The sequence below is a fragment of the Stenella coeruleoalba genome (genome assembly GCF_951394435.1).
Source record: "Stenella coeruleoalba genome assembly, chromosome: 9".
In the NCBI taxonomy this organism is placed as follows: Eukaryota; Metazoa; Chordata; class Mammalia; order Artiodactyla; family Delphinidae; genus Stenella; species Stenella coeruleoalba.
The window spans coordinates 41,554,214-41,577,788 of record NC_137155.1 but is presented as its reverse complement, the minus strand read 5'-3'; the positions used below and the strand labels follow the sequence as shown (position 1 = coordinate 41,577,788).

Here is a 23,575-nt window from a genome sequence, read left to right as displayed (position 1 = left end):
AAAATATTTCACTCCACTCTCTTCTTGCTTGCGTGGTTTCCAAGGGGAAGACAAATGTAATTCTTACCTCTGTTCCTCTATAAGTAATTGTTTTTTCTCTGGCTTCTTTAAGGATTTTTTTATCTTTTAACTTTCTGTAGTTTGAAAATGATATGCCTAGAGGTAGTTTTTTGTTTGTTTGTTTTTGCGGTATGCAGGCCTCTCACCTCTGTGGCCTCTCCCGCTCCGCAGCACGTGGGATCTTCTCGGACCAGGGCACGAACCCGTGTCCCCTGCATCGGCAGGCGGACTCTCAACCACTGTGCCACCAGGGAAGCCCACCTAGGGATAGTTTTTTGGCATTTATCTGCTCAGTGTCCTCAAGCTTTGTGAATCTGTGAACTAGTTTATGACATTAATTTTGGAAAATTCTCAGTCATTACTATTCAAGTATTTCTTCTGCTCCTTTCTATCTTCTTCTATTTCCATCACATGTATGTGTGTAGCTGTCCCACAGTCCTTGGATATTCTGTCGTTTTTTTCAGTCTTCGTTCTTTTTGCTTTCCAGTTTCCAATGATTCTACTGACATATCATCCTCTAGCTCAGAGATTTTTTTCCTCAGCTCTGTCCAGTCTACATAGAGCCCATCAAAGGCATTCTTCATTTCTGTTATGGTGTTTTTGATCTCTTGAATTTCTTTTTGGTTCTTTGGCTGGACAGTGACTAAGACCAAGTTCTACATGATTCAAACCCCGTTCTCTTTTTTCTACATGATCCTGATTTTTGACTTAGTTTCTAGTGAACAGTTTAAAAGAAACACTGTATAAAAGAGCAGCAGTTTTCATATTTGTGTAAAAACCTAAAACTTAATGTTGTTCAACTAAATGGGACATCATTTGTACTGTAGTCCCCCTCAGGAGTTGTTCAACATGATGACCTCATCTCATTTTCTTTCCCCTCCCTAGTTGCTTCCCACTTCCTACCTTCCAGCTGCCTTAGGTCCTAAGAGGAAAAAACAACAACAACAAAACACAAGAAAAGTAAATACTAGGGAATAGCTTAATGATAGTATAAGGTTTTCAATTAGTCATTTTTTGTTGCATTTATTATTCTACTATGAAATATAAGGAGAAAATGAACAAAACTTTTCTTATTTGAGTCTACTCAGTGATGTGCCGAAGTCAGTTCACATCAGCTCTCAAGAGCTAATTCTTTTCATCTTTTTCCAACCTTTGATCAATAAAAACAAGATGGTACCTTAAACTCTGCCGCAGTGGATGTATTAGTTTTCCCTTTGCTGCTATAACAAATCACCGTGAATTTAGTGGTTTAAAACAACACAAATTTCTATCTTACAGTTATATAGAAGTCTGTCACAGGTCTCATTGGGCTGAATTCCTTTCTGGAACCTCTAATAGAATCCACATCTATAGATTTTCCAGCTTCTAGAGGTGTCCCACATTCCTTGGCTCATGGCCTCCTTTCTCCATCTTTAAAGCCAGTAACAGTGCATTTCTTTGGCCATTCTTTTATAGTCACACCTCCCTTTGACTTTCCTCTTCAGGCTCCCTCTTCCACTTTTAAGAATTCTTCTGATTACACTGGACCCTGAATAATCCAGGATAATGCCCCTATTTTAAGGTCAGTTGATTAGCAACATTAATTTCATGTGCAACCTTCTTTCTCCTTTGAATATATAACTGAATATATTCTCAGGTTCCAGGGGTTAGGAGGTAGACTACTCTAGGGGAAGGCATTAAACTGCCAATCACAGAAACTGGCAAATGCTTAAAATCAGGACTTTTCCCCCTGGAGAGCCGGTTGTTGAACATTAACCTGCACACGACAGCTAGAAGTAATCATGAGGGAATATGAGGCAAGCCCCTTGTAAAAATTATAAGATTTAATTTAACAATTTAGCAATTTAACAGGATTCTTCTAACAAAATTGCTTTGTAATTTAAGATGTTGAAATATACTATATAACAAGGAAGGATAAATTACTCTTTGACCAGTCTAAACAAATTAAATTTGCAAAGTATCTTCATTTAGGATGGATTAATATGGAGTCTGAAAATCTTGTGAAGTATTAACTCTTTTCTTAGAAAAGATTTGGTTAGAAACAAACAAAGCTTATTATAGAGCATACAAGCTGTTGCCTTTTAAGATTAAAAAACAATAGCTGGGAAAGAGACCTGAGATAAATTTTTCCAGATGTTATTTATCATTCAAATAGCATCAAAAAATTCTTTCAATATCAGGCATGGATTAACTCAGCATCATTTTCAACCAAGGAGAGATGACCTACATATAAAGATTTTAATTCACTGAGTCATAATGCAAATCAGAGAGGGTGGAACATTATTATGGCATGCTATGTGGGCAGGCATTGCTTGAGCAAACCTCGGGAGAAACATAAATCACAATTCTTAGACTTACAGCTCTGGTATAAAAGGGGGTCACCTTGTCTACATGTTGAAATCAATGATATTTGCAATAAAGAGTTATTTGATCAGATTATTGGTAGTTGGATAAGCTTTTACTAAACAGTCCTTTTCTTTCCTTTAAGTTTTATATAATATGGCTTTTAGAAGTCTCCCATTAAAGTTTCTGATGGAAGGAGAGAAAGAAATGAATTCCAGGCTTTATAAATATAATAGCTAATATTTAAGTAATACTTATTCTGGCAGGAGATACATTAAGCCTCTTACATATATTATCTTATTTAATTCTAAAGACAACCTTATGAGACAGGTCTAGAGGGTTCAGGGAATGAACTTTTAGTCAAATTGTCTGGATTCAAAGTCTGGCTCCACTACTTCCTAGTTAAGTTTGACCTTGGGCATATTTTTATGCCTTGGTTTCCTCATTTGTCTAAAAAAGTGGCGGGGGGGTGGTGGTACAGTAATAAGTGTGCCTTACAATGTTGTAATTAGTAGTAAATGAAGTAATACATATCGTGCCTGGCTCAATAATGTTATCCATTATAGTTAGTTTCATCCTGATATGAGATGCCTTCTTATAACCCTTTCTCTTGTCTTTTTTCTTTACCTTCTACCTAACCAAGAAAGGTGGAGATTTCCTCCAAAGATGAATTCTACCAACCACCTTAGAGGAAAGGAACAAACTGCTACAGTGGGAAATACCAAAGAGTAATAAATGTATATATAATTTCTATGTACACTTTTACTGGACTTGAAATTTAAATTTCAAATTTAGAGGTTCTGTTTTTCTATGCAGCAACTGCTATTTGTTAAGATAATAAGGTTCCTGCATGCCATATTTAAGCATTTTTGAATAAGGGGTTACAGAGTAGCATTCTAACATATCCTCTTATACCACTAAAAGTAAGCCTTGGATATATAAAAATGTTTCCTGTGAATTATTTTAATTACACTGAGCATGCACTGCTTTTACAATTGGAAACAAAAGAAAAAATGCGAAAAAAGAAAATGGATATTTTTTGGCAATGGTTGACTACGGTATGTAGAGTCTAAGAAACATTTTGCTGTTGTTAATAAAAGGAGGACATATCTGCTTTTATTTGTGCTTGTACCTGATTTTTCCTTCATTCAGATTCATCCTGACTGAAATGTTGTGAAATAAGAGAACAGGCTGCAAATACCCGGATAGATGTTGTTTTAGTACCAACATAATGCTCTAGTTGGAAATTTAAAAGACCTATTAAAAAATTATCCACTGGGGGGGTGGTGAAGTAAAGCTCAGAGCCCTTTTGCTAAAGGTGTTCCATAATCTCCAATACTGATTCTCTGCCTCCATCAAGTCACTTGTAGCCACTTATGATTAGCCACTCTAGACACTCGATGAACTGGTCTTTTATAAGTATCTCTTGAACACCAACTATGTGCCTGGTCCCATTCTAGGTGTTGAGGATACATCAAACAAAACAAACAAAATGGCAAAAATTCTTGTCATCATAGAGCTTACATTTTAGTGGAGGGAGATATATAAAACAAAATAAGCTAATTATGTAACATATTAGACAGTAATAAGTACTGAGACGAAAACAAAGAAGGGAAAGGAGATAAAAAGTGATGAGAATGCAGTAGGTGTGAAATTTTGGACAGGGAAAGCCTCATTAAAAAGGCACTGGAGCAAAGACAAGAAAAAAGTGAGAGCAAGCCATGCCAATATTTGGGGAAGAGAATCCCAAGCCAGGAAAGGGCAAATGCAAAGCCCTGAGGCATGTAGAGGATCTAGGATATCCACTTGCTGGTGTGGGAGCAAAACGGAAAACAGTCAAAAGTCAGAACATTTTCTTTTTTTAAAGTATCTAGCTTTTTTTTTGAGTAAAATAAGGAAATGTTGGGGGTTTTGAACAAAGGAATAAAGATCACTTTGAGTTTTGTATTAAAGATCAGTTTGACTGCTGTGCTGAGAACAGACTGTAGACAGGGAGACCAGCTGAGAGGTTATTTTAATATTCCAAGTTAGATGACAATGGCTTAGGACCAAGGTGACAGGAGAGGAATTGTGTGTTGAAAATAGTGAGATTCTGGGCATTATTCTTAAGGTAGAGGAAACGTAATCAATATATGGATATGGGGTGTTAAAGAGTTAATGAAGACTCCGAGGATTTCGGCCTGAACTACTGGAAGGATGGTGTGCCTATAAACTGACATAATTGAAAACAGCAGGAATGAAGATTGTGGATATGGGAACTGAGAAGTTCACAAGTTCAAGTTGGACATGTTAATCTGAAAAATTACTTTGGACAGCCAAAGCATAGTATTTGAAGACATGAGACTGGATAAAGAGTTCAAATAGTGAAAAGGTCCAAAGTGTTTTTCCTTTGGGGCACTCCAACACTAAGTGAAGGTGTATCACCAAGAGACTGAGTAGAAAAGCCAAGGACGTAAAAAAGAAAACACAGACGGCATGCTGTTCTAGAGAGTGAAGGCAGAAAATATTTCAAGGAGCTGGGTCAACTGTTACTATTAGGTCAAAGTGAGCAATGATAATTACCTTTTGAATTTAGAAACATAGAGGTCATTGATGTCCTAAACAGAAGCATTTTTAGTTGGGTAGAAAGGGTAAAACCTGATCAGGGTGGGCTAATAAACTTGAAAGCAGCAAAAGTCAGTATAATTTTTGCTTGGCTCTTGTTTCACGTACCTACTGGGAAGCATTTGTCAATTCCCAAAAATGCAATTTTTCAAATATACATAAATGTTACCCAAGGCAAGATCTGTATTTAAATGTAGCTCTGCCTAGTGACCTCATTAAGCTGAGGAACTGACAAAGCAGTCCGCTGTATATTTAAATAAGCAGCACAGTAAAAGCATAATTTTAAACAAATTCATTTAAGGAAAAAAAAAAAAAGAGCACGTTATCTTTCCTGGCAGCATTGATATTTGTTGCAGTCCTAAGTGACAGTCAACTTCCACTGCCATTGCAGCTTCCTGAATAGCAGTAATTGGATGTAATAGTTTCTTCAAGACATATCTCATGCCAAATTTTACATTGTTTTATGTGGGAAAGTCCAGGAATACTGAACACAAAGAGTTTACTTAAAGTTTAAGAATCTTAAAAGATCCATACAATTGTCTTCAATATTAGAAAATGCTATTACTAATTTCTTAATGCATTTATTCAAAACTGCTTAATAAAATGTTTGTCTTTCAATTACTTAGCTATTTGTAACTAATGTGTAGTTTTTTACACTTTTAAACTTGGAGGTGATCTGTGCCAAAGCATCCAGTGGTTCCCAACATGGGTGGAAATGAGACAATTTTGCCCACTAGGAAACATCTGGCAATGTCTACATGCATTTTTGGTTTTCACAACCTGGAGAGGGGAAGAGTGCCACTGGCATATAATGGCAGAGGACAAGGATGCTGCTAACTATGCTAAAATAAAAATGCACAGGACAGGCCACTACAGCAAATGGTCTGACTCAGAAAGTCAGCAGTGGCGAGGCTGAGAAACTCTGCTCTGGAGATTGAAATTACCCAAGACACAGGAGCTTAAAAGTATGGACAGTCAAGTAACTGAAATGCACTCTACATTCATTTCAAGACTACCTGGGTTCAAATACAGTTGGCCCTCCACATCCATGGGTTCTGCATTCATGGATACAGACGGCTGACTGCACTATGCCACTTTATATAAGGAACTTGAGCCATCTGTGGATTTTGGTGGCTGTGGGGGTAGGAGGGGGGTGGGTGGCCTGGAACAAATCCCCCATATACCGAGGGACGACTATATCCACATCTGACTAAGAGAATGAACTGGAATAATTTAATCCAAGTCTTGGTTTCCTTACTGTTTTTGAAAAAAATTTAAGTATCTGATATAATCCATATAACATTTAATTCAGTTCCTGACATGTAAAATGTGCTATTACTTTGTAAACACAAAGATTTATTATACCTACATATTAAAATCCAAAATTGTCTCACTAAATTCCTCAAGTTTCTATAATGTCATGATTTACATATACCTATGTGGAAACTTGATATATGACATGGTTAATTCTTGATTAGCCACCACTGAACCATTGAAATGTTCTGCTCATCTGATCATTTGAGATCCAGCTAAAAGGTCAGAGCTATGTAACAGGTAACATCAATATACACCCAAACATTTTCTCTTACCAAATTCCAATTCCACAGCCCATTCTTAAAAAGTTAACTCTCACTCAAAATTGCTACTAACATACTTTCTAGCCTTTAAAAACCTGCCAAGGCTCAGCAGAAGTTCTCAAGAGCTCTTCTTGGCCACTAGTTCCATGGTTAGTAGTGATGGACTCAGATCCAACTACAATCCCCAGCCAGACCACAGCGACTAACAACCTTAAAAATCTTCAGCAAAGAGAATGCCATGGTAAAAACCAGCATTAACAACTGCACATACTTCGACATCAGCCAGTAACAGAAATCTAGAGGTTTTCATTTTGCCCATGCCAAAGAGGCTTGAATAATCTTGCCAGTCTACATTTCATTTCCAGTTCTAGTTCTTAAATATGCCCTAGTGTTACCAATGGCCTACACACAAAATAAAAGTGTTTTATTAGAGCAGCTTAAAGTCTTATTTTCAAATTACACGAATACACAGAAATTCAAGAAACTCCTTAAATTCTAATAGTTTATTTCCTATACCCTAAGTTATAAAATTCAGAGTAGAGTTTCAGCATTAAATAGTGACACACATCAAGTTTCAAACTATTTATTAATCAGTGTAAACCCCATCACAATACACCAACAGGATTTTGTGCGTTTAGAGGGGAAATATTTCCTGGTTAAGTGGAAAATTGTGCGGATGGCTTCTGGAAGACCTTCATTCTAAGCAGCTTTATAGTGAAACATTTCATTTAGAAGTCTGGACCTTCTTTCTTCAGTTTGCTGTAATCTACATTCACTGAGTAGAACTTGGAAAAGAAAAAAGATATTTTAGATAATCAATCAAATACACAAAGATGGTATAGAAGTTTAAGATTATTTTTATTCAGCTTTCTATAGTAACAATTACAGACATTAATTTTGTATTAGGAATATTTAACAATATTAAAGTCATTCAAACAAAGACATTAAAATTCCAGTTCTTTAATAATGGTTTTGGTAAGGTAAAAATATTCAATCTTCCTCAGAAGAGCAGTAGTAGTATAATCTGGTAGAACCTATAAAAAAATTCTTCTATTTCAAGGTGAATAACTATGAATTTCTTCTGATATATACTTCCAATTCTTATGTTTTTACTTCCATCTCCACTACGTACACAGGTCACTCTCCAACAGAATAGAGAAATACCAGTTATCATCCCTATTTGGTTAGGAAAGGGCTATAAATTTAGATGGGAAAGATTTATAGCAATAAAGATTGGCTAGTAATATAAAGTAATACTTTGTTGTGTGTGTGTATCCATAATTTTTAGATACAAATTGGCCTGCTTTGATGGCTTTTCTGTCCATTTTCTCTCTCTCACTTAGACATTTCCTTAATTTCCTAACCCAGAATGCATCAAAATCAAATTTACACCTGACCACCTTTGGTACAAAAGCTTTTAAACAGTACAGTATTTCTGCTTTTAAATAATACTGTATTTTGCAAACTTTGTAATTTCCATAAATTTCCTTATATTCAACTTAAATTAATTTTAGAAATATATCTTACCATCATTACTTAAAATAACTGCCTCTAACTCTCAACAACTTTAAAAAAAATGATTTATACTTGATACTGCTCTAGAATTCCTACTGAGGAAACATTAGGATTTATACATAAGCTAAGATTTATACATAAGCTATAATCTTGAGTTTACTCATTCTTGTGCCAAAGAAGACTGAATTGTGCTGTAGTTACTTGGAGACTACATTATTTAACTCCAAAAGAACCAAAACTGCAGAATTATCATCATTTTCTTCAGTTTTTAAGGAAGAAGCTCATAAATCTGTGTCCATTATTTCTTCAAACGCTTTTCTTTATTTCTCCAAACATACCCTAACTTCTTTATCTCTAATTGAAAAATTCTTATTTTATTTGACTTTAAAAAAAAGAAAAATTCCCAGGTTGTGAAGCTTATCCTTGAGATACGTACACAGACTTTTATCAAGTTTATAAACATAAAAGTATGAATCAGTCATAAAGCAGTATTTTTTGTTCTGACAGTGTTCTCCTATGAAGCAACTGAACTAGACAATGAGACTTAAAAAGAAACTAACTGTATCATCTCTTACATATTAACAAAATATTAAAGGGAATATTTATAAAAGGAACTGCAGGTTATATTTTAAGAAATAAATATTTGTTGGGCTCTTCTAATAGATCCCAGGCACTGTAGGCAGAATGCTTTATGTTTATCTTAATTATCACAACCTTACTCATTCTTACTTTATAAAAGAAGACACTGAAGATCAAGTTATATGACTTGCCAGAAGCAGGATCAAGCCCCTACACCCAAGCAGAGTGGAAAGGTCACAGGACCTTTGCTAATTTTCTCAACACTAAGCAGGTTTCTGATGTATTTGCTTTTATTCGGTTCCATGTGCCAGTATCAAAATACTCCGTTGAAGTAATTTTCAAATCTGATTTATTTTTCAGCTTCCATGTCCACATTCCTTTTCTCAATTTAATGGTGGCTACCTTTAAGTTTTTTGTAACAACAGCTGGGAAGGCACAACATATTCTGATCTTGGCTTTGGGGCATTTTATTCAGATGATGTGTTGCTAGGCCTTTAATCCTTAAATCCTATTTTAGTCACCTCTCTTGTTTGTATTAGTTAGCTTCTCCTAGATTGTGAAGTAGCAAAAAATAACCACCAAATCTTAGCGGCTTATAAGAAAGGTCTATTTTTCATTCACATTATATGCCATTTATAAGCTGACTGCCCTGTGTTCTCTTCATTCTAATCCTGGGCTGAATGAGTAGCCCTTAACTGTCAATTTGGTCTCATGACAGATGGAAAAGAACAATGGGGGAACTACACACTGGCTCAGAAGTGGCAGATAGCACTTCCCCTCACTTGATTTGCCAGAGCAAGTCACATGGCCAAATCTGATGTTAATGGGCCAGAAAAAAAATTATCTTAGGTGAGGGGAAGTGAATGATAGAGAAAGAATAATCTAGTCTACTAGTCTTCTAGTCTAGAAGCAGTAGTAGGCATCATCCACTCCAGGCTCACAAGCTTCTGGACCTGGTTCCCTTTTATTTCTGCTTGCAAATGTCCCAATTCTTCTAAACTCATCTCTTGGCAAGTAGAGCCAGCAACAGTCCACAAACATCCTGTTTTCCAAAAATCTTTTCTATAACAAACTCTTTAGGCAAATGGTCTTTCCAAGTAACAGCAGGTGACACCTTATCAAATATTTTGCCATTACACGATTCATTTTTCCAGGCTCTAATACCAGTATCTTAGCTATTCACAGCCCAGTCTATGCTGCACACATTAGTTTTTTGTTGCTGCAACGTTCCATTTCCAGCTCACATGGCCTCATATTGGCAGGTATTTTCATGTTCCAGAACATGATAATAATTAGCTTCATTATCATAATCACCTGAGAAGCTTTCTAAACTACATACGCAGAGACTCCAATATGCTCTTTGGTGGAAGGACTAAAGGCCTGTTTTGTTTTCTTTTCTTTTTTAAAGTTTATTGGATGTGGAATCATTTTCTCCAGAATGGACTAAAATTTATAGGAGAGAAAAAACAGGATGCCAGTGTATCATTTTTTGAGTCAAAATGTGACACAGATTAGATGGTTCACTTCAGCTTCACCAGTGCATTTTTGTTTGTTTCTTGTAGCAAGATCAGTTTAGAGACTTGGAAGCCAAATTATAATCAGAAGGTTGAGTGGAAAGCTTGGAATCTGTAAAAGGTGACAGTTGTCTTAAAAGTTGTTGTCATCAGTAATGACAGCATCCATCTCCATCAAGGAGGTATATCTGCTAAGGGGCCCTGAACACTCCTCGGTCAAGACACCTCTTCTTGAGAGTGCTCAAAGAAACTGCTATTTTTTGATGAAGCAGCCTGGTATAATGGAAAATTCATGGCAAGTTATATACTGTAAATGGGTAAATTGTATGGTATGAGAATCACACCCTAATAAAGCTGTCCCCCACCCTTTTTGACATTGCAAGGATTGTTTCTTTGTATGCAAAAATTTTACAGGTAAGTAAAGCTGTGTTTGGGGAATCAACGGTCTCAGATTTTTAACTACATGGATGGACCTTAAGGGCATGATGCTAAGTGAGATAAGTGAGACAGAGAAAGACAAATACTGTATGATATCACTTAAATGGAATCTAAAAAACCTGAACTTGTAAAAACAGAAAGCAGAATGGCAGCTACCAAGGGATGGGGGGGCGGCGGGGAAATTAGGGAGATGTAAAGGTACAAACTTACCACTATTAGATCAACAAGTTCTGGAGATTTAATACACAATATAGTGATTATAGTCAACAATACTTTATTATAAACTTCAAAGTTGCTAAGGAACTATCTCTTAATTGTTCTCAACACAAAAAAGTGATAATTATGTAACATGATAAAGGTGTTAGCTAACACTACTGTAGTAATCACAGTGTAATACATAAATGCATCAAACAACAAGTCGTACACCTCGAGCTTATACAACGTTGCAGGTCAATCATGTATCAATAAAACAAATTAAAAAAAGTAAGTGGCCTCAGTCCATGAAGTTATTCTTTGGAAGAGTAGTTTCACAAACCAGTTTTCCAGAAAGATGTTAAAAAGTTTATCTAGAAGGTTTATGGTAAAATATAAGTTTCAACTGATTTTCATTTCTTCCTACTAATTCTCAGCTGAAATATGTCAACCATACCAAGAAGAAAGAACAGCCAACCAAACTAGCCACTAGATTAGTGCTACTCAAAGTGTGGTCCATGGACCAACAGCATCAACATCATCTGAAACCTTATTAGAAATGCAAATTCTCAGCCTCCGCAACAGATCAACTGAATCAGAATCTCTGGGGATGGAGCTGAAGAAGAAGATGCCTATGTATACTGAGGTTTGAGAACCACTGCACTACACTACCCAAGAACAAAGAAAATATTAAACAAGAACTATACTCTTTTTTTTCTTAGTCGAATCAGTACAATTAAGACATTATCTTCATTTCACATACAGAGTCTAAAGCCTGTGAATAAAATCCTTAGAAAAAATATTTATTAGAAAAATATGCCATTCTAATTTCACAGAACAATCTAGCAATTCTTCTAAGTTCATTGTAACAGAATCTTACTTGCAGATCCAATTTCAAAAAGAACCTACCCCATGACAAAGTTTATTAAAATACAATTTCCAGCAATTTTGAAGCAATTTTGTAGCTTACCTTGTACTGATCATTGGGACCCAGTTTGTTCCAGGGTTCTGGGTTATTCTTTTTGTCCCAACTAAAAGAAATAAAACATTATAACTGTTAGAGTAATAAAACACTATTTAAAACAGTCTTGTACTCAAGAAGCTAACATTTCAAATATATCAATCCCACCTCCTATCAGGTGAAGGACGGTATTATTTTCATTATGGAGTTGAGAGGATTCATAATAAGCAATCTCACATAATCAATCAGAAAAAGGTACAACACAGAGCCTCTTGGGGCAGTTGTCCTTGTCCCTATCCCTGTCACAAAAAAAACTTTACACTTGGCTTTTACTAGTGTTTTCTATTTCATCAATGAAGTGATATATAGAAAACTGCATAGAAAAACAATGAAACAACCTTTTCCATGCCTGTTCTTTTACAACTTCAGAAAGAAGCATTCCCTATTGTGGAACACAGGCAAAAAACACTTAAACATACCAGCAACCCTGACTGTTTTATAAAAAGTTATTATTATCTCGATCCTCACGTTACAAAATAGGTATAAGCAGTTCTAATCAACCAATGAGAAAATGAGACTCAGAGAAATTTAGATAATTTCATGAACCAGGAAAAGTAAATGACAACAGTAGAACCAGGATCTGAACTTACTGTATGACAACAAATTTCAGGTTCTTTCTACTACTTGATGCTGCCTCCCTAAAAAGGCTGTGGCTCCTGAATCAGTTTGATAAACCATCAAAATTCTAAACATTTTCAAGCACTTACCTGACATCTGGATTGAACAACGCCAGGCGCAAAACATACAGTGCTGCTCCAGTACCTCCCGCTCCAATAAATAGGAAGAGGGGGATCAACTGGAACCAAAAACAAAATAGACAAGAATCAAGAATCATCTTCAAATACCTACATACTGATAAAAATAAACAGAAAGACTACAGTAGGTTCTACACATTGATTTCCAAGTCTCAAGCCACCTTTTTATTTTTTTAAAAACTTTAACAGCTTTATGGAGATTTAATTTACATGCCATAAAATTCATTAATTTCAAGTATGAAACCACCAACGATTTGTACTAAATTTATAAAGTTGTACAACCATCGCACGATACAATTTTAGAACATTCTCATCACCCCAAGAATCTCTCACGGCCACTGCAGTCACTCCCCATCCCCCCCCCAGCCTCAGGCAACCACTAATCTGCATTCTTTCTATCTCTACAATTTTACCTTCTCTTCAAACGTCTTTTTAATCTTGTCTTAAAATTTGAAAAAATATAGACCTCATATTGAGATAAGATTTCTTATAACTACATTCAAAAGAAAGAAATGTAATTTCCAAAGGATGTAAAGATAATTCTGGTTTAAATGTAGAAAAAGTTACATTCAAATTTTAAATTTTCCCAGAAAATATATCGCCTTCTTCACTTAATATTTATACATCACTCCCATTAAATTTCCCAACTCAAGGCTTGCAAAACAAGCTCTTGGCAAATGACTTAAGCTTGCTTCGATACAGACGTTACGAAAAATAAAAATTCTGTTAAATAAAGAGTCTGAATGAGCAAACAAAAACACACCTATTATAAATACCGGTTTTACGCATAATCTCTGAAAACGTACTGCTACCAACGCTTAATGCGTCGTTAGGCAACTGGGTTTAAGATAAAAATTAAATACTGCGTAATTGATTTTTAGGGCCACAGCACGTTTATATGCAGGGAAAAATGTGAGATTCAAAAGAACTCAACTGCGATTAAACTCCACACTACAAAAATCCTCCCAAATATCAAGACGTCCAGACAAACTGAGCATTCCAAGATCAGGGACCTTCATATTTGCCTCAAAGCCTCATGGTGCAATGCAGTGAATACGAGACTCTAAACAGCACAACAAATAGGGTGCCTGACCTTTCCTGGTCTTTAACCCACACAGCGCACAACTATCCCTCTTGGTCCGACCAACCTGCAAGAGGACGCGCGCCCACCACACTGTTCCAACATTTTATTTTCCTCGAGAGCGTCCCTCACCTTCCGTGTGCCAGGCCAAACCCCGCAATGCAAGGCCTGGAAGGTCAGAGCTCAAGGTCTTGGGGCAACCAGCAGAATATGACAAAGTGAGACAGGGTCCAGACAGAGGAACGGTAAAAGGCTGCGAAGGAGAAAGCTCAGGGGAGGCAGCCGCAACCCGACACAGGATGCACAAGTGAAAACACTGGGAAAGGGTTTAAGAACTTACGCTAGGATGCTTCTTGGCCTGACCGATGATCTGGCGGATCATGGCTGCGGCAGAAGCCTCGAGTCCAGACGGAGAGAACGACAAACTTGCAAAGCCCGGGACTGAACAGCCTTCGCGCCGAGGAAGGGCGGACGTCCAAAGTCAACCAGCACCTCCTATCTGAAGGACCCCTGCCTCGGAGGACGGCTTGCGACAGGAGGGCCCGGATAAAGCTGTCCTAAACAGTGCCTGCTTTGATCCAGCAGCTCTCGCGCCCGCCTAACCTGTCCAAACCAACAGCGTTCAACTGCAAAGTGAAACATTCTCATTCCTATGCTACTCATACTTCTGATGGGTAATTTTTTGCGTCAAAAGTAGAATCCTCCGATTGACTACACAGGCACTTGCTCGGTAGGCCCCGTGTTTAAAGAGGGGGCGGACAGGCGGACGCACGGGCCTCGTGCTCTGCGGGCCGGGTCCTTTTACTAGCCTCCAGGGAGCCAGGTCGGCGCGCCGAGACGCTGGGGACGCGCGTGCGGCTCGGGCGCCGGCTGCTGTAACCGCCGCTGAGGGAGCTGCGAGGCGCCTTTGGCTGCTGAGCGCCGGGCGTCTGGAGGGCAGGTCGAGTCTCTAGCCGCCGAGGTCAGCCACTGCGGTTTAAAAATACTGCAGCTGCTTCCTGTCCTTGACTGTCGTTTACGGGCAGAAATTAGAAACTAGTAAATGACTTAAAGATGGCAGTTGTCCTGTCACTGTGATCTGTAAATAGTTCCTGAGCCTCGCTTAAGTGTTCAACGCTGAAAAGACCTTTGCGACATTGCCACTATTCTCTCCCCGGGCCTGAAATTGAATTCTAAAAATATGTTTTTATTGGTCGTGTAGCTACACATAATCTTTTCCTGTACCCCAATACAATTGTCATTTATCTGTTTGTTTTTGTTTTTTAACCCGGAAGTCTTCCCTGAGACGGGCTTTAGTGGACACTCTGAACCCCCTCCAACCCCATAGGTAACTTAAAGCATCAATCAAATGATCACACAAGTAATTGGGCCTGGAAAGAATAGGAAAAGTCACCTCTGAAAAAGTAATGTTAGACCTGAAGGAGTAGACATTAACCGAGTGAAAGGAAGGATGTAGATATACAGAAGAGAGGTAATAGGAGTGACGGTCTGAAACTAAAGAGACTTTTTTGAGAAGCGGAAGGAGGTCTATACGTATGGTTGGAACTTGGAAAGCAAGGTGGGAATCAGATCTGCTGGACCAATGGTCATTTACACAGCATGGGTTTTATGCTGAGAGCATTAGGGAATTAAGCAAAAGCAAGATGTTGTGGTTTTAAATGATTGCCTGGTCTATGAAGAATGAATTCGAGGAGATAAACATGAAAGGGGAGGGACTGGTTAAGGGGCCATTACAATAGTCCCTGTGAGATAATGGTAGCTTGGACTAGTATAGGGGATGTGATGATGACGAAAAGATTCCAGAGATATTTAGGATGTAGCACCAAGACTTGGTGATTGGTCAGACATAGGGGAGTGGGAAGATGGGGGAGTCCAGGATAGTTTCAGAGGTTCAGTTCTGGCTGTGTGGATTTTGATGCCTATTATTGAGATAAGGAACAATAGAGAATGATGGATATGTATTTATGTAAAACCCAAGTGGACTTCTGTAGGGCAGAAGAGACATATAAACTAGAAGAATACATTTAGGACTCTATTTATTTATTTATTTAAGCCCACCACGCGTCTTGTGAGATCTTAGTTCGCCAACCAGGGATTGAACCCGGGCCCTCAGCAGTGAGAGTGTGGAGTCCTAACCACTGGACCACCAGGGAATTCCCTAGGACTCATTTTATTAATAGGAAATGAAGTCATGTGACTGAATGAGATTGTTTAGGGAGAGAAGGTTGAGTGACAAGAGAGACAAAGGACGTGGAGCTGGGGAATGCCAATATGCAATGCTTAGGAGAGGGAGATATGGCTAGCGAGGTAGGAAAAAAATAATAAGTGGTGATTATTAAGATGACATGTCATGAAGCTTTTGAAGACTGGTGTCTTTTTCATTCATTCAGTAAATCTTTATTAAGTACCTACTCTGCATCTGGCACTGTTCTAACTAGGGAGATAGCAGTGAACGAAAAAATTGTTCCTCCCGAATGGAGTTTACATGCTGGTTAGGAAGACAAACCATAAACAAACAATTCAGATAATTTTAGAGAGTAACAAACCAATAAAATACAATAATGAGAGAGAAGGACATGGGGGAGTGGAGGAAAGAAGTTTACTTTAGTGAGAGTAGACATGGAAGTTTCCTCTGAGAAGGTAATATTTGAGCTGAAACCTAAATGAAAAGAAGGAGGTAAACTGCTGAAGATCTGAGGGAGGAATATTCCAACTGTCAAGAAAAATGGTTTTGAGATTTTAAAAAATAATAAATAAAATGCTCAAGGGAGGCCAGTGTGGCTGAGCCATAACAAAATGAGATCAGAGAGGTTATAAAGGTCTCTCTGACATTGACCTTATAAACTATGGTAAGGAGTATGGTTATGTTAAAAGAAAATATCAGCACAAAAATCATAAAAGATACTTAGAAGTGAACACAGAAGCCTGATAGCAATAAGTATAGGTAGGCTTTCATTAAAGAAATTAGAAGCAGAAGACCTTTCCTTGCAATATTTTATTTTTAATGATAACACTTGGTAATAAAATAAGTAGGCATACAAGAATGCCACTGTTTAAGGGGCCATTGTTAATAAGAAAGTAAAATCCAGTGGCTTTCTGTTAATAAGAAAGTAAAATCCTGTGGCTTACTCTTTTGTCATTGACCTAGTTTCTAGAAGTAACAATAATATAGGTAGTCAAGTGATGCCTTTGGAATTGTTAACAAAGCAGGGTTAGAGAATATAAATTTCGTTAAAAAAATTTTTTTTTTGGCCATGTGGCTTGGGGGATCTTAGTTCCCTGACCAGTGATTGAACCCGGCCCTCTGGCAGTGGAAGCATGGTGTCCTAACCACTGGACCGCCAGGGAATTCCCTAAGTTGCATTAAAGATTAACCAAAATGTCCAATTGTAAAAGTTTAAATTTTGCACATTAAAGTTAGGGGAGTCTGTGAGCAATATTTTAAGCAGAGATTGGAAGATTAGAAGTGACAGTCTGGAAAAAGAAGCCATAGTAGAATATACATATTGTAAAAACAAACTTTAGCTTTAGCAGTAGGATTGGTATGTGTGGTAGATTATATTGTGTACAAATACCTGCTGCCTCTCCCTGGAAGGGGATATCACTTACTTGCCTCATTAATGTCAGGCTTGATAAGATGACTTGCTTTATTCGCAAATGAGATGTGAAAAGTAGCCTGTGTCATGCACAGGCAGAAGCTTTAAGAGTCAACAAATGCCGTGTTCTGTCTTTTCTCTCTGCTACAAGATCAGCAGTGTTGTAGATAGAGCCTTCTGTGTCAGGCTGAAAACTACTTGAAGCAGATATGTTGCTGACCTACGGTGGACATGTACTGAGAATGAAAAACAAACCTTTATTGTTGCAAGTCACCAGATTTGAGAGTAGTTTGTTACTGCAGCATAGCCTAGCCTACTGTGACTAATACAGAATTTGGCACTGAAAGTGTGGTGGTGTATTATCATGATAAAAATCCTAAAATATATGACATTGGATTCAGGACCCAACAACGTGTGATGAGGTAACTATTACCACAGGCTAGAAGGATGGCAATCTTTATTATGCAGTGCTGGAACATTTTGTGAAATAATTCTCAATTAATTAGAAGGCAGTTAACATCCCTGATGAACTCAGAGCTCTCAGTGAAATGGCAGGCAAAGGGTATGTTAGGAACATGTATCAGTTACTATTCTCAACAGTTGACAAAGTAGTGCAATAGAAAGAAGGACTCAGAAAATAAGTGATCCGTTTGCAAGTTATAATGATAGAGAATGGAGCATCTAGAAAGTTAGAGAGAAAAAAAAAAGGGAGATTTGCTTCCATATAGATGATATAGCCTGAACAAGGCAGAAGAAATAAAAGTTCATAGTGTAAGTGCATCGTGTAGAAGGAATTGAGATGAGTTCAATGTGAGGGAGCTTACGTTGCATAAGGAGGAGTTATAGAAAATGAAATGGAAAAGGTTAACCCAGATTTTTGAGAAGTTTATTTGGAACTTTATCTTTTAGGCGGTGAAGATTCATAAGTTTTATATCTAAATACAGGTAAAACGACTACAGGGCATACTGTCTTAATCAATGAATTGGAGCTGTTTTTTTACCATTCCACTCTGAAGACATGTGCCCTCTAGATTTCTTATTCCTTTGTTTGATTTAATTTTGTGAACAATTTAAAAATCCAAAATATCAGTTGTTCAAATTAAACGCAAGTTGTTCAGTGAATAAATCTAAAAAATCTAGGCAGTATATCAATAGCACCCCCCAAAAATTATTTCTCTTGCATGGTTTCTCTGAAGATTCAAGCCCAGAAAATTCTGGAAGGTATAGTAATTATATGTTATTAATGTGTGACAGGAAAGAAATAGCTTTATTCTTAGAGAAGAAAAATTTGATAAGTGAGCCATGGAGTGTGACTATATTAATGCAAATTGAAAGCAGGATCTTATATTTTTTACTCTGTTTGCATTTAGGCATTTAATTATTTTTCTAGCAGATAAATTGACAACCAGAGTTGTTTTTCTGATAACACAAATACAAATTATACCTTCACTTATTAATAAAGATTCTGTAGCTATACTTAATCTAAAAATAAAAATGTTCTTCCACTCGTATTGTGGTTGCTTAGTATAAACTGTAATTATAAAATTTCTATAGGAAAAATGAAAACATAGTTTGTTCTGTGAAAGTTTACTTCCGCTGTTATAAATCTCAGAGCCTCACATACTGTCATCAGTTTAAATTAAATACCTGAAGCATTTTATGTACAAAATTCAATGAATAGTAAAAAGTAAAGAAACTCTAGCAATTTAAAATTGTTGTACTTCTTTTCACTGAAAACTTCTTAAATAATATTTTGGGGAAACTGTGTATTTACAATTTTTGGAAAATTATGCCATACACGTAGATCTTTAAATTACAGCTTTTTGAAAATAACTATGTTCTATTCTTCTGTGTTGCCATTTATTATCTCTCTGCAATTTCTATCTTTTCTATGAGTCCATTCATCCAGTCATTTGGTCATTCATATATTCATTCATTAAACATATATTAAGTGCCTACTATGTATTGTTCATCATGCTAAGTGCTTAGGATAAAAATAACACAGTCCTGTCTTTCTTCAATATCTTGTAGTCTAGCGGGGCTGGGAGTACAATTATTACAAAGCTTTATGATAAGTGCTACAATAGGCACTGATACACAGCTTACGTTACTTGGTGTATAGTGTCCTAACCAAGGTTAGGAACATGAATTCATTTTTGGAAATGTTGGGTCTAGGATATCTACAAAATATCCAATCAGAGATGCTCTGAAGGCTGGCAGAAATACCACTCTTGAGCTCAAGAGAAAAGTTTGGTCTAGAGGTACAATATAAAAGGAAAGGTCACGTATGTGAGAGTTACAGGAATTGATGAGCTTGGCTACAAAGAATGTGTAAGAAGGAAAGTGTAAGGAAAGAAGAGGGTCAGTGATAAAAGTCTAGAGAATACTAACAAAATGAGGACCAGGCCAAGAAGGAGAAGTCAGAACAGAAAAGCTAGAACGAGTTAGAAATATAGGCAGATATATCCATCAGGGTTCAACCAGAGAAACAGAGCTTCTAGGACATATGCATGTATAATGAGGGATTTATTATAAGGAATTGACATTATGCAATTGTGGGACATTATGCAATTGTGGGACATATGCATGTATAATGAGGGATTTATTATAAGGAATTGACATTATGCAATTGTGGGAGCATTTATTATAAGGAATTGACATTATGCAATTGTGGGAGCATTTCTTATTGCATCTTGAAGTTAGTGGGAAAGGTAGTCAAGAAAGGAGGAGGACATGAGTCACAGAAGCAAAGACACATTAGAACCTATGGGGATGGGTGGGACCCATGAGGACAGAGAGACCACGTTGGTCTCTCACTGCCCCCAGGCTCTCAACGTCAATGATGTGGGTATCCTGCCAAAGACACTAGAGCCCTTTGTCACAGAACTAGATATAAACCTAGTTTAGGAGTATAGAAACTGAAGGAGGAATTTGGCAAGAACTGGAATACTAAGAGCTACCCCAGATCTCCTGCATTTCTGACATACCTACTCCTCCCTACCCTCATTGAGTTGTAGTGTCCCAATTTCCCCTTGCTAATCAAAGTCAGTTACCCAAGCTAATAGAGTAACCTCCCATATGGCTGTTGATTGACTGGAATGAAGAGCGCCAAGTGACCAGGAGGCAGTTTCAACTTCCAGTTTAATAGAATCATTGCCCTACTCCCTGACAGAAGCATTCTTTTCTTGAAACTAAGGCTTCTAGACCAGCTAAGCTACAGTTGCAGGGGTGGTCAGAATTTCACTAGTGGATTATTAGGGAAAATAATAAGAGCCACTCCCATATTATCTGTCACTACTGTTCTTCAGGGTTAATCCAGAGTGGAACTAAAGTGCTACAGCTGTCTATTTGGTATTGACAGCATTTCATACAGAAACATCTGTAAAACAGGCTCAAATATTTCTCAGTTAACTGGTCAAAGAGAGTGCTCTATGTAACCACAGGTGCAGGTTGAGAGGGGAGGGGGCATTATTGCAGGAGATAAACGCAGGCATCTGTAACAGTTACTCATGCAATTTACTTATACCTTCAAGACCAGCTCAAACTCATCTAGTTTCCATCTGGTGATGCAATGCTGCTCTGCATATTCAGTCTTACAGCTTTGTTGGTCAGACAAAACCCAGTTCATGATGGATAACTCAGGTAGCATGGTAATTTGCTTCAAGTACCAACAGATCTGCTAGGTTATTTTTATTATTGAAGTATAGTTGTTTTACAATGTTGTATAGGTTTCTGGTGTACAGTTTACAGTGATTCTGTTATATATGTGTATGACCAAATATATATATGTATTCTTTTTCAGATTCTTTTCCATTATAGGTTATTAAAAGATATTGAATATAGTTCCCTGTGATATACAGTAGGACCTTGTTATTTATCTATTTTATATTATAGTAGCATGTGTCTGCTAATCCTAAACTCCTAATTTATTCCTCCCTTGCTTTCCACTTTGGTAACCATAAGTGTGTTTTCCATGTCTGTGAGTCTGTTTATGTTTTGTAAGTAAGTTAATTTGTACCATTTTTTTTAGATTCCACATATAAGTGATATCATATGATACTTATCTTTGTCTGACTTACTTCACTTAGTATGATAATCTCTAGGTCCATCCATGTTCCTGCAAATGGCATTATTTCATTCTTTTTTATGGCTGAGTAATATTCTATTGTATATATATACCACTTCTTCTTTATCCATTCTTCTGTTGATGGACACCTAGGTTGCTTCCATGTCTTGGCTATTGCAAATAGTGCTGCTGTGAACATTGGGGTGCACATATTGTTTCAAATTAGAGTTTTCTCTGAATAAATGCCCAGGAGTGGGATTGCTGGATAATATGATAACTCTATTTTTAATTTTTTTAAGGAACTTCCGTACTGTTTTCCATAGTGGCTGCACCAGTTCACATTCTCACCAACAGTGCAGGAGGGTTCCCTTTTCTCCAAACCTCGTACAGCATTTGTTATTTGTAGACTTTTTCATTATGGCCATTCTGACCAGTGTGAGATGATACCTCCTGGTAGTTTTGATTTGCATTTCTCTAATAATTAGCAATGTTGAGCATCTTTTCATGTGCTTGTTGGCCAATTGTATGTCTTCTTTGGAGAAATGTCTATTTAGGTCTTCTGCCCATTTTTTTAAAAATTTATTTATTTTTGGCTGCGTTGGGTCTTCGTTGCTGCATTCCGGCTTTCTCTAGTTGTGGCGAGTGGGGGCTGCTCTTCGTTGCGGTGTGCGGGCTTCTCATTGCAGTGGCTTCTCTTGTTGCAGAGCACGGGCTCTAAGCACATGGGCACATGGGCTTCAGTAGTTGTGGCATGTGGGCTCAGTAGTTGTGGCTCACGGGCTTTAGAGTGCAGGCTCAGTAGTTGTGACACATGGGCTTAGTTGCTCTGCGGCACATGGGATCTTCCCAGACCAGGGCTCGAACCCATGTCCCCTGCATTGGCAGGTGGATTCTTAAACACTGAGCCACCAGGGAAGCCCATTCTTCTGCCCATTTTTTGATACAGTTGTTTGCTTTTTTGATATTGAGTTGTATGAGCTGTTTGTGTATTTTGAACTTAAGCCCTTGTTGGTTGCATCATTTGCAAATATTTTCTCCCAGTCTGTAGGTTGTCTTTTCATTTTGTTTATGGTTTCCTTTGCTGTGCAAAAGCTTACAAGTTTGATTAGGGCCCATTTGTTTATTTTGCTTTTATTTCTTTTGCCTTGGGAGACTGACCTAAGAAAATATTGCTACGATTTATGTCAGAGAATGTTTTGCCTATGTTCTCTTCTAGGAGTTTTATGGTGTCATTTCTTATATTTAAGTTTTTAAGCCACTTTGAGTTTATTTTTGTGTATGGCATGAGGGAGTGTTCTAACTTCATTGATTTACATGCAGCTATCCAGCTTTCCCAGCACTACTTGCTAAAGAGACTGTCTTTTCTCCATTGTATATTCTTGCCTCATTTTTCAAAGATTAATTGACCATAGATGTGTGGGTTTATTTCTGGGCTCTCTATTCTGTTCCACTCATCTATATGTCTGTTTTTGTGCCAATACCATGCTGTTTTGGTTGCTATAGCTTTGCAGTATTTTCTAAAGTCTTGGAGGGTTATGCCTCCACCTTTGTTCTTTTTCCTCAGGATTGCTTTGGTAATTCTGGGTCTTTTGTGGTTCCATATAAATTTTAGGATTATTTGTTCTAGTTATGTGAGAAATGTCATGGGTAATTTGATAGGCATTACATCAAATCTGTAGATTGCTTTGGGTAGTATGGCCATTTTAACTGTATTAACTGTTCCCATCCAAAAGCATGGAATATCTTTCCATTTCTTTGAATCATCTTCAGTTTCCTTTATTAATCTTTTATAGTCTGCATGTAAGTTTTTCACCTTCTTGGTCAGGTTTACTCCTAAGTATTTTTTTTAACATCTTTATTGGAGTATAATTGCTTTACAATAGTGTGTTCGTTTCTGCTTTATAACAAAGTGAATCAGTTATACATATACATATATCCCCATATCCCCTCCCTCTTGAGCCTCCCTCCCACTCTCCCTATCCCACCCCTCTAGGTGGTCACAAAGCACTGAGCTGATCTCCCTGTGCTATGTGGCTGCTTACCACTAGCTATCTATTTTACATTTGGTAGTATACAGAAGTCCATGCCACCCTCTCACTTCATCCCAGCTTACCCTTCCCCTTTCCCATGTCCTCAAGTCCATTCTCTACATCTGTGTCTTTATTCCTGTCCTGCCCCTAGGTTCTTCATAACCTTTTTTTTTTTTTAGATTCCATGTATATGTGTTAGCATAT

General features: G+C 37.4%; 1 protein-coding gene across 2 annotated transcripts in view; it reads right to left on the bottom strand.

Annotated features, from left to right (window-relative positions):
* Positions 1 to 23,575, bottom strand: part of NDUFA4 (NDUFA4 mitochondrial complex associated) — a 133,608-nt gene that overhangs the window by 94,347 nt on the left and 15,686 nt on the right. The window contains exons 1-4 of one of the 2 annotated variants that reach the window (XM_079931066.1): positions 14,020 to 14,278; positions 12,551 to 12,639; positions 11,793 to 11,853; positions 6,990 to 7,369 (exon numbers count right to left, since the gene is read on the bottom strand). In XM_079931066.1, coding sequence (XP_079787192.1) covers positions 7,313 to 7,369; positions 11,793 to 11,853; positions 12,551 to 12,639; positions 14,020 to 14,061 — 249 coding nt within the window. In that variant the 5' untranslated portion in view covers positions 14,062 to 14,278 and the 3' untranslated portion in view covers positions 6,990 to 7,312. Of the gene's footprint in view, positions 1 to 6,989; positions 7,370 to 11,792; positions 11,854 to 12,550; positions 12,640 to 14,019; positions 14,279 to 23,575 lie in introns of those variants that run through there. The other variant, XM_079931065.1, reaches the window with a different exon arrangement.